The following is a 10,902-nucleotide window of genomic DNA, read 5'->3' as shown; positions in this document are numbered from 1 at the left end:
TATATGGTGGTTACAATCCATTAATGATGGATTGAATCACTAACGAATATGACCGAATGATCATATATATCCAAAGACACACCACATAAGTGACATTTTCTTCCATAGAAATTTATTTTGCATGTGCAATTTCTCATCCCAAGGATGCTATTCCATTATTCTTAGGGGTGTAAATCTGGCCAATTATAATCGGCCGAGAACACGTAACCAAGTAGCAACCAGCTTCGGATAATCGAAAAACTTGTTTGGTACCCAGTTATTTATAAACAGGTAACCGGACACCCAGAACCGATTCCGGTTATTACATTCTTAAAAACCCAGTTATAATTGGGTAACTAGCTCCGGGTATCTACATATAATTTAAAAAAATATAAAATATAGGAATTTTTACCCTAATTCAATAAATTCACGATTTCACCCCCACGAACTCACTTTTATTTTCAATTTTCACTCACTTTTCTTTTTTCACTTTGACACTTTTCACTAGTTTCTAAACTCTTCTTCGGCTCTTCTTTCTCCTTCACTTCACTGACTTCAACGAATCCGTTGAATCAACGCCGATCTTCACTTCAGGCTTCTTGAGCTTCTCATCAGTCATCAAAGTTCCTTCAGGCTTTAGCTTCGATCTTCGACTTCGTCTCTAATCTCTTCATTCTTCACTAAGTCTTCGCCAACCAGCCTTTTCAGTGTTCCGCAGTAACAGTTCCGTTGGTTCTCTACAACAATCTCTCTCTTGGTCTCTTAGGACAAGAAGAAGAAGAGAAATTAGGGTTTCGAAGGGCAATGGCATTGGTTGGGCGCATCAGATTGGGCGTGCCTCTCCTCACCAAAGCTCTCCGCTTCGATCCCCTCTCTGCCCACAGATTCACGTTTACTCTCACCAACTCTAAGGTAATAATCCAAAACCCTTAATGGTATTGTTTTGTTCGTTGTTTTCTCTATGTCTGATCTGCTTTGTTCTAATTGAATCGGATTAGGTTGACTTGGTTACGTTTCTGTTTGGTTGCCAAGAAATCGGAGGAAAATTTAGAAGTAATTAGAGAAATGAATGTTCTGATTGTTTCTTGTTTTGGGGAATATTTAACTAGTGAAATGAAGGGTAGCCACTCTACGAAATATATGCTATTTTTTGTTTTTTTTTGGGTTTCGTTTGATGTGTTCATTTCCATTGTGAATTTGGGGTTAGATTAGTGATTGTATTCTTTTGAGTTTTTGCAGTGAGGTTTCCGTTTAGCCTCTATTTAATTGTCGAGAAAGTAGAGAATAACATGAAGCTAGTACTCGGTCCGGCAGTCCGATTAACTGGGTACCACCCAGGGTAACCGGGTAACCGCTGGTTATAGGAGCCGGTTTATAATTCTCAATAATCGGGAACCCTAGAGCCGATTCCCGATTTTGGCCAATAACCGAGAGTCGCCTCTGAGTTTACACCCCTAATTATTCTAGATGTTTTTATTCTGGAATAACTATTTAATTTCATTGTATTCTAAGAACAATTTTGTCCAATCTTCATAGCACTTTAAAAAAGGGGACAAAGCATGTTTTAAAGAAATATCGTTGTGATCGAACCTTAAAGCCTAGATTTTTTGCCTTCATAATTTTTCCATTTTCCATATATATCTATTTTCCAACTATGTGCAACATATATTGCAATTAAGTAAACAGTGCATTGCGCATACATGTGCTCTATGAAAAAAAAGAAAAGAAAAAGAAAGTTGACCCATTTACCAATTACTTTTAGTGTACAACTTGTATATATTATACACATTATATGTAACGTGCGTATATATTCATACTCATAATTAATTAACGTTTTGTGTGCAGAGCATCCAATAATTGCCCAATATGGTCAAGATGTGTGGTGAACAATACAGACACGCGTGATGAAAGTTGACCCATTTTAACCATTTTTATAATTTAATTAATGGTACAATTTAGAACAATTTATACGAAATATACATATGGACATTGATATATTCTTTACTTGATGGTAAATGACAATAATAGGCTCTTTCATTGGATATCCTATGTGAATTCGTTTGAATTACAAGGGCTAGTGTAAAGTACAAGACTTGTTAATGCCATTGGTATATACAATTGCGATTTGGTAGGTAATAATTGTGATTTTAAACTAAATTGTAGAACATAAATTGTTTGAAAACTGCGTTTTTAAAAATTACAATTTGAAATTAAATACAGAAAATCTACTTTTTCAAATTGCAGGTAAAATAATACTTTTTTGAAAATACATAATTTTAAAGGCTAATTTGCGATTTTAAGGATAAACTGCAATTTTGATAAACGCTTAATTGCATTTTTTAAAAATTACTTTTTTAAATCGCATATTTTAAAATCATTATTTTAAATCGCAAACCCAAACAGACCCTAACAATGTTATATACTATATTTTTATCTCACAATACTCAAGTGACGGTCTCAATTAAGTCTTGATTTTTTTTTTATTTTTTATTTTTCATTTTAATGAAGACTGACCTAAAGATTGGTTGAGATTGTCACGTCAACATTATAAAATAAAAATACGGTTTATAATATTACTCTTATGCCAAACAACCAAAGGATAATATAAGACGAATAATGCTAAAAATTATATTTTATTTCATAATTATCTCATAATGCTAATGCATTAGTTTCAATCATTTCTTGGATCAATATTTGTTAAAAAAAAATTTCTCAAGGTCTATTGGAACTTTTACATTAACATCGTAGAATGATTTTGGATAAAAATATAGTGTATAACATTATTCATATAGGATGACCAAAACAAATTTTTCTTGGTTTTTGTATAATAATAATAATAATAATTGGTTTCTTTGGCCAATTAAATTAAAAGAACACGCTTGATTTCTCTGCCGCAGTGAAAGTAGATCGAAGGCAATCCATCTGTTGTCAAAATTATTTTGAAGTCGGTGGGGATGACATAAGATGAGGTTAGCCAGAGAACGAAGAGAAGTAGCTAGCAGAGGTGGTTGATTTTCATAGGACAGCGATGCGCAGGATTATGCGGTGGGGGCTTCTTATTGGTAGGTTTGGCCCCACACCCCCATGTTTTCATGCAACAAATCAGGGTTTTGAATTTCTCTCAGAAGATACTCTTTCTGTTTTCCTTCAATTTTTGCTTAACATGAAATACTGTTACTAGCTAGTTGTAATTTGTCTTAAAAAAAAAAGTCGGTTAGCTTCCCCGCAAGTATGCATACCGGCGGACGCTTTGCTTTGAATGGAAAGTAAGCCTTTTAATGGAAAAATGGAGGTAGCATTTCAGTCGCGTTCACATGAACCTTTCTTCTCTTCCAATAACCGATACCCACCTTATCCCCAATCCCCCGCCAGCCCTGCCGTGCTATCTTTCTCTCTCTCGAGCACACAATAACATTGCACCACGTACTACCATATATACAGTAATTAATTAATTAATTAATTAAGTACGTACCCCTAATGATCATCAGCTAATTAAGATCGAGACATTAAGCATGTCAGCGCGATAAGATAAACACGTAAGACTAGTACACTTGTTAACAGCTCAGCGCTCAGCTCATGATTAAATATAGTTAAGATGTTTAGTTGGGCACACATGCATCAATAATTAGCCAGGTTCCGTTGGACAAAAGATTTAAGCGTCCTTCAAGAAACTATGATTGTTATAGTTACTGTATTTAATTATTTTGATTACGCCTGCTAAGAAGCATCTACGGCATGGATTCAGGGAATCATTCACTCATGAATAGTTTCAGGATGTTTCATTCACGTGCTTCATCCATCTCATCTAAATATTATATATATATATATATATATATATTCTTGTACGTGTATATATATCTTAGCTTTTTCGATTCTTCGGATGAATCGTTACTAGCTAGCTATATATATATATACGTCCATTTACAGCTTAATTACTATAAGATTATCAAGAGTAAGCTGGTTGAATTGGTTTAATTATAATTAGTCCCTCTAATATTAATTGAATAATCTAGTTTAAAGAATATTAGAAAATGAAAATATTCTTGTTGGTAAATTGAATATTATATGATATAATACTCAAGAAAAAAAGAATATATATACGATTTCTACTAGTTATATATATATATATACTTTGTAATTCTCAAGGGAAACCCATTAATTTATAGTTTATTTCAACATTTATGATAAGGCAGACACTTGGAGCCTTTAATTAGATTAATTACTATGAATTTGAAATTCTTGAAATCCTATGGGCCTTGATGACACTAGCCAGTTTGAGAGAATCTCTTGAATAAAAATAAAAAATAAAAAAAAATAGAGATTATTCTATCATGTTGTCAAATATTGAGTATTACATATACTAAAAATTGATTGATCGCATGATCTATTCATCACCAAATAACGAGTGGAGATGAAATCGAATGAACTGTTTTTATGATTTCCTCGATCAATTAAAATACCTTTTATATATAATGTTGCTCTTATAATTACAGAGAAAATTATCAAGAAATATATCTATTTGTTAATGTGTTTGGGAATGCATTTTTATTTTTTATTTGAAAAAAATGTTATAATATGATATAAAAGTAAAAACAGTAATCGATCTTTATATTTTTAATTAGAAGTGTTTTATGTTTGAGTTGTTTGTTAACATTTTTATTTTGTGAAGACAAAACAAAAATTTGAATAAATAGAGCCTTGCTAGTTTTTAGACGATCTGGAATCATGTATTTTTTTTTTTTTTTTAATCTCTCTCCAATGCATGTGTTTATTTATTTATTTTTTGTCTTGTCTTTATATATCATAAGAGTTGATGCTCCTATGATTGATTCTCTTGCTTGTGTGGTGCATGCATTTGGCCTCGCGGTTAAACCACTATTTAAGTTGATAAGAACAATTAGGAAAAAAAAAAAAAAAAAAAAAGAGTATAAAAACGAGTGAATTTAATTATTTAATTAATATTTTAATATTTAAAATATTTAATTATACAAGTGAAATATATAATATTTGAAATGACCATTAAAATGTAAATGGATGTAAACCGTAATTCTAAAGGTTTAAAATCGTGACCTTTGCTATAATTTTATATTAAATTACAAATTGTTTCAAAAACTTAAACTAATAATAAATAATTTTAATTATGTAATCAATATTTTAACTCCCCGTTTATTTTCCCTGGCCTATATTTTTCGATTCTTTGACGAGCCCTTTTTCTTCCATTGTTTTCTCTTCCGGCCGGCCAGCACCCCATATTTTTTTAGCACGTCTGTATCTCTCAGAGTTTATGTTTCTTTCGTTATCCTCATATAATTTCATCTCTCTCTTTCTTAGCTTATAGATATATGTCTGAAATCGATCTATTGGCCGGAGAATACATGTACCCTGAACCAGCAGCTTAAATCAACAATTCAACGTACGTAGATTTAAAAAGAGAAAAAAGAAGAAACATTCCACTAACACAAGGATCGAAAGAATATATAGATCGATGTACAGTACATGAGTTAATAATGCTCATGAAATATTTCATTGGTATCTTCTATTGATAAAAATGCAATCGGAAAAGGTTTGGACATCATGAATCTATATAGTGTTGTGTGTCCAAGGGCATCTTCTGACTAATAATTACCGGCCTATTGGAAGCGACTATTTGAAATCAAACAATAACCTAAGAAATGAAGGATCAAGGCTGCTTCTTTTGTACTCTTCAGTAGTCCCACAAGCAATCCAAATCTGGAATGGGGCCAATCGACGGACCCTGATCAAGGTCATCGTAAGGCCTATTGCTTCCTACATCTTGCTTTGAAACAACAGACGAAATCTCGGCGTTCATGTCAGTGCTAACTCCGGTGTCCTGCGAGCGGCTGACCATGGACTGATTAGATGAGAACTGCTCCACCTTGCACGGCCTTTCTAAGCCAGATGTTCCGCTGTTGGTTGCAGCCGCTCTTAAAACACCCTGTTCAGCGATTCCAAAGCCATAGCCTTGGTGCAAATAACCGGGGTTTAGATTTGCCTGAAAGGAGAAACTGGGAGTTTGAGGATATAAACTAGGATTACTAGCTTGGTAATTAGTGGTGATGGGGGTGTAATTATTGGTGGGGAGCTGGAAGATCTTATGGTCTTGTTGCTTTAGCGGCTGATGGTGGTTCTGATCCCTCATTGAGAAGTAGGGAGGGGACGGTCTGATGGTGTTGGAAAATGGAGGATCCATGAGAGGTGGGAGTGAAGAATAATCCAAGAGATCATCCCCAAAGGAGTTCATCCTCAGCAGGTCCTCTGGGACTGACGTCTTTTTTATTCCTGTACTGTTCTTGTGGAAAACTCTGCAGACGACCCATTCATCCTACAACAGCAATATATAATCACCCCACTCTTTCTTAGTTTAGATTCCTCACAGTTTTCCAATAAAAAGCAAAAAAGTTAATTATGCAAGGGACCCAATGAAAGAAAGTCTCAACTAACAAAAAGCACTCGTAATTAAAGAGATGAAGATGGAAAAGCCATGATAATATATCGATCGATCGTTAGGCATATAATAGACGTTACCTTTGCAGCCCTGGGAAGGTTGTAGTAGGCGAATTTGCCTTCTAGTCGGTACTCGTGCATAACCCAGTTGCTTTTTTCTCCTTTTGGAGCTCTTCCTTTATAGAACACAAGGGTCTTTTTCATCCCAACAAGGCGGCCTTTCCCCTTGTATATCTCCTTATCCTTTCCGGTGGCCTTCCAATATCCAGATTCCGTTGCTCGATTCGTTCTCATGCCTGTTGGATACTTCCTATCTCTCTGGCAAAAGAAGTACCATTCTTTCTCTCCCATCTTCGCTTTCTCTGCGCGATATATATATATGTCAAGATTGATTGGATAATATATATTCCAATAACAAAATTAACAAATAACCACATCAACGTGAAAATATAGCTCTCTCTCTCTCTCTCTCTACATACATGAAAGAAAGCAGATATAAAGAAGAAGAAAAAAAAAAGCTTAATTACTTGGCAAATCCCAGGGCTCGCACTTATTCAGATCAGCTTCTCCAATAGCACTTGCACTGAAGTTGCTATTCACCACCTTCTCCGTAAGATAACAAGTTATAATCTCCTCATCCGTGGGGTGAAATCGAAAGCCTGGAGGCAAATCGATGAGGTCCTCTCCTTTGTTTACCACGATAGCCTCTTCCATGAGTAAACTAGTTTGATTTCTATAGCCTAGCTATAGGATTGAAGGAATACAAATCAAACCCAGTATTCTCAACCCAAACAAAGATACAAATATTAACAAAGCAGCAAATATGGAACCCAGGCTGCTAAATAATTATATACGAAAAGCCGAGGATAAGAAGAGGGAGAAAGTTATGCTTGAAAACAAAAATTGGAAGAGAGCAGTTAAGAAAGTAGAGCAAAGGGAAAAAGGCGAGCTTAAATAGAGGAGCTTCTTCAACAGCTCATGATATTCTTAAGATCCGTGGACCTCAAGACACTTGCCAAGGAAGCCTGGCTTATCGAGGGTTCAATTGTTTGGCTTCTTTGTATATTTTTTTATTTGAGTGTCCTATCTGGGTGGTTTCTTAGCCAGCTACCTGTTTGAAAAGGAATGAGAAAGAAAAAAAGAAATGGTAAAAAAAAGGAGCTTTCCATGTAGGAGGGACCCATGTTTCCAGAACCCTTTCACATAATAAATAACAACTTTTATCCCCAGGCTTAAACCTAACTTCTAAGAATTTCATAAAAAAAAAAAAAAAAAAAAAAAAAGTCTCAGTTCAAAGTCTAGAAAAGTTTCTTTGGCTTCCATCTTCTCGGCTTGGCTCAGCTTTGAACATTTTATTGCATGACACAGCTTGAAATTTTGAGATTAAGATGCCTGATTCCCCCTCCCACATACGCAAAAGAAAAGAGCTAGCCATTAGAGCGAATCTAGGGGCCATTGACACTCAAAAGTCAAGAAAGGCAGAAATTGGGAAACACTTCTTCATAAAACTCGATCCGGAAGATATTAGCTGGCTACCATGCTTGAATTTTTCACTTTAATTAGCTAGCCATATAAATTAAGGAGCCACGAATTAAGATATATGGAAGCTAGCTAGCTAGCGATAAGGCTTTCAGAAATTTTAATTTTATTTCATAATTATTATTTATATTAATTTTAATGTCGTAGTTCTAATTTATTTTTAAATTTATTTATTAAAATATAAACGTACATAACATATTTTAATTAATCATTTAAGAAACACTGCTGTATTGCAATACGTATTAATATATATATATTTATAGAATTTTATATTCATTGCAAGATGCTATGATATACCATTAATCTCCGTTAAATATATACGATGGGTTAAAAAAGGGTTTTTGTCATTGTCATCTCGTTTAGTTTATTTTCACTACGTATAAGAATCCATTGGAGTAGATCGGGAAGGACTATTTTTGAGGCCTACTTTGGCAGCTTCCATGAAGTTTCGATGAATGGCATTGGGCGGAAAACAGCTATGACAATGGCCCTTCCTCACTAAATAAGCCATTAGATATTCCCACTAAATCCTAAATCCCGGCGGGGTAGCATAAAGAGTCCATTTAGCAGGTCAGATGGCCAATTTTTATTTTATTTTTTATTTTAAAAAAAAAATGGAGAGGAGAGGGAAAGAGAAAATAAAAGAACGCAAGAAAGAAGGCATAACATTAAGGATCGACGACGACTGCATCAAAGGTTCTTTAGGTTGGGATGTCCTATCGCTAATTAATTTGATATAACATGCTTTATACTTTCAGCTTTGGCGTAAAAGTTGAACCATTTTAAGAAGTCATATCGTTTTACACCACGATATCATGATGTAGTGCCAATGTAGCGATTATCTTATATGTTGAATCGGGCCTCCCTTTTGACAATTTCATTTGAAAATTAATTGGTGTAAATTGTTGAAAATCTGGTTGAATATTGCTTTCTTTTCTTTCTCTTTTTCTTGTTGTAAATTGTTGTTTTATATTATTACCTTTATTCTTTTTAGGGACGTATTATTCCTCCGTCACATTACCTTACATCATTCTTACATCAAGACACATTGAGTATGTGATGCAGAGGATCCGAGTCAAATGATGCTGAGCTGTCAAATTGCACATTAATAGTGCTGAATTACCTGAAGTAGGCAGATTAGTGCAAGATTGGCAATAAATCATTATCTGGCCTAATTAAGGCAATTTTCAAGTGTCCAAGAGTATTTTGGCCATAACTTTGGCTACGAATGTCCGATTCGCGCATATGATCCCAATTTGAAAAGCTCTCTTCGGCACGCATGTCGTGGCTACCAGCTACGCTCGGTGTGTCTCGTTTCGAGCCCCAAAATCCGTTGTTTCCTCGTCAAAAAACCTAATTTTAGATATTTTTTCCATTTATGTTAATTTTTCGTTTATTGTTTAAGAGGTGATTCTGAGCCCGATTTGGGCCAGATTTTTGGCAGCTTACTTCTTTTATTTTGTATTTCGTTTTGTTAGGGTTATTAAGGGTTTTGCTATTTTTGGTAAATCTTACTAAAGGTCGAATTTTTAGCTATATTAACCTGGCTTGTGGGCGTTTTCCAGGACAATTGATTATTGATAATTTTATTGAAGTTCAAAGATTATCTCTGCGTTTTTGAGATAATTTTCTTTGTTTTCTTCCTTGTAAACTGCCTATTGAATAGCCTGCAGAATAATCACTATTCTGTCCGACGTCAATATGGAACCCACATATATGAGACCTATATGCATGAGTTCTACACCCTATATATGTGTCTTGGTGTAGGATTGATGTAGGGTAATGTGATATAGAAAAATCATTTTCCTTCTCAAACCCAGCCCTTGTATGAATTCTCGGTAACCACTAAGTAGTTAATTATCTATACATAGCCCACTAGGAATTTTCCTTTTTATTTTTTTTTCCCTATTTATCCATATAAAAAGGTTAAAAGGGCGCCACTAAAAATTGCAGTTTTTTTTTTTTTAATATATTTTTCTTGGATATCATAGTGAGATACTATTCTAGAAAGAGTAATGCTATTCTTTTCCCTACGGATGTGGTGTGTTTTAATTATCTTCCTACATTAAGCCAATTTTTTTTTCTTAAAAAAAAAAAAATACTTAAATACATGTAAATAAGTATAATAAATAAGTATGAAAGTTCTTCAAGGCTAATTTTATTGTTGTTTGAAACGCAAGCCTTATTAGCTGGCTTTGGTGAGCCGCACATGCTCCCTCATTCAACAACTCCTCAAACTAAAAGAAAGAAAAAAAAAATGCACATAGCATAGACAAACACAAGCACCAGGTAAACATTCCGGCCGCCGACAGAGAAAATGAGCCGGCTTTGTGAAACGTTCTAACACTTACGCATACGTTTAATAAAGACGAGAGAGGATCGAAAAAAAAAAAAAAAAAGGGGGGGTGGGGGGGTAGAGAAATTGAAGAAACGGTTCCAATGCCACCTCCTCCTTTTAATTATTTTGTTTTGTATGAAAATTGACTAACCCAAATTAATTATATAAATCATCTTTTTATTTACCGGAAAGTAAAAAAATCAACTCAAATAGCTGGGTTACATAAACGTCAAAATCTGGATGTTGCCAAATTTCTTAATTTGTTTAAATCAAAGCAGCAGCAGCAGCAAATTTAAATCCTACCATTTGTGATAACAGAGAAAATTATTAGATTAATGATCTATGTCATATTGTATTTGCAATAATTATATGCATAAACTAGTAAAAAGTTGGGGCCAAGCAAATCCACACCAAAGTGTTTGACATTCTCCGTTGGATGTTTCTGGGCTGAGGTGGCTAACGATTACTTAACTGAAACCCCCTCCGCAAGGCTGATTGGCCGAGTGCTAAGAATATGCTTACGCGTTAGCATCTGCTTGGCTAAGTTTGGCCACCTCCTCATTTGCCTTCTTATTTTTATT

At 34.4% G+C, this 10,902-nt stretch overlaps 1 protein-coding gene across 1 annotated transcript; it reads right to left on the bottom strand.

The window, feature by feature from the left end:
* Positions 1 to 5,433: 5,433 nt before the first annotated feature.
* On the bottom strand, positions 5,434 to 7,390 carry LOC133873137 (NAC domain-containing protein 87). Its single transcript, XM_062310866.1, has 3 exons — positions 6,972 to 7,390; positions 6,526 to 6,806; positions 5,434 to 6,322 (listed from the first exon to the last, which is right to left on the bottom strand). Exons 1-3 carry the CDS (start codon positions 7,156 to 7,158, stop codon positions 5,684 to 5,686), a joined length of 1,107 nt encoding a protein of 368 aa, XP_062166850.1. The 5' UTR covers positions 7,159 to 7,390; the 3' UTR covers positions 5,434 to 5,683.
* Positions 7,391 to 10,902: the final 3,512 nt, after the last annotated feature.

The sequence above is a fragment of the Alnus glutinosa genome, chromosome 7 (assembly GCF_958979055.1).
Source record: "Alnus glutinosa chromosome 7, dhAlnGlut1.1, whole genome shotgun sequence".
Classification (NCBI taxonomy): Eukaryota; Viridiplantae; Streptophyta; class Magnoliopsida; order Fagales; family Betulaceae; genus Alnus; species Alnus glutinosa.
Note: the sequence above shows the minus strand (reverse complement) of the source record. Positions and strands in the feature narration are given on the sequence as shown.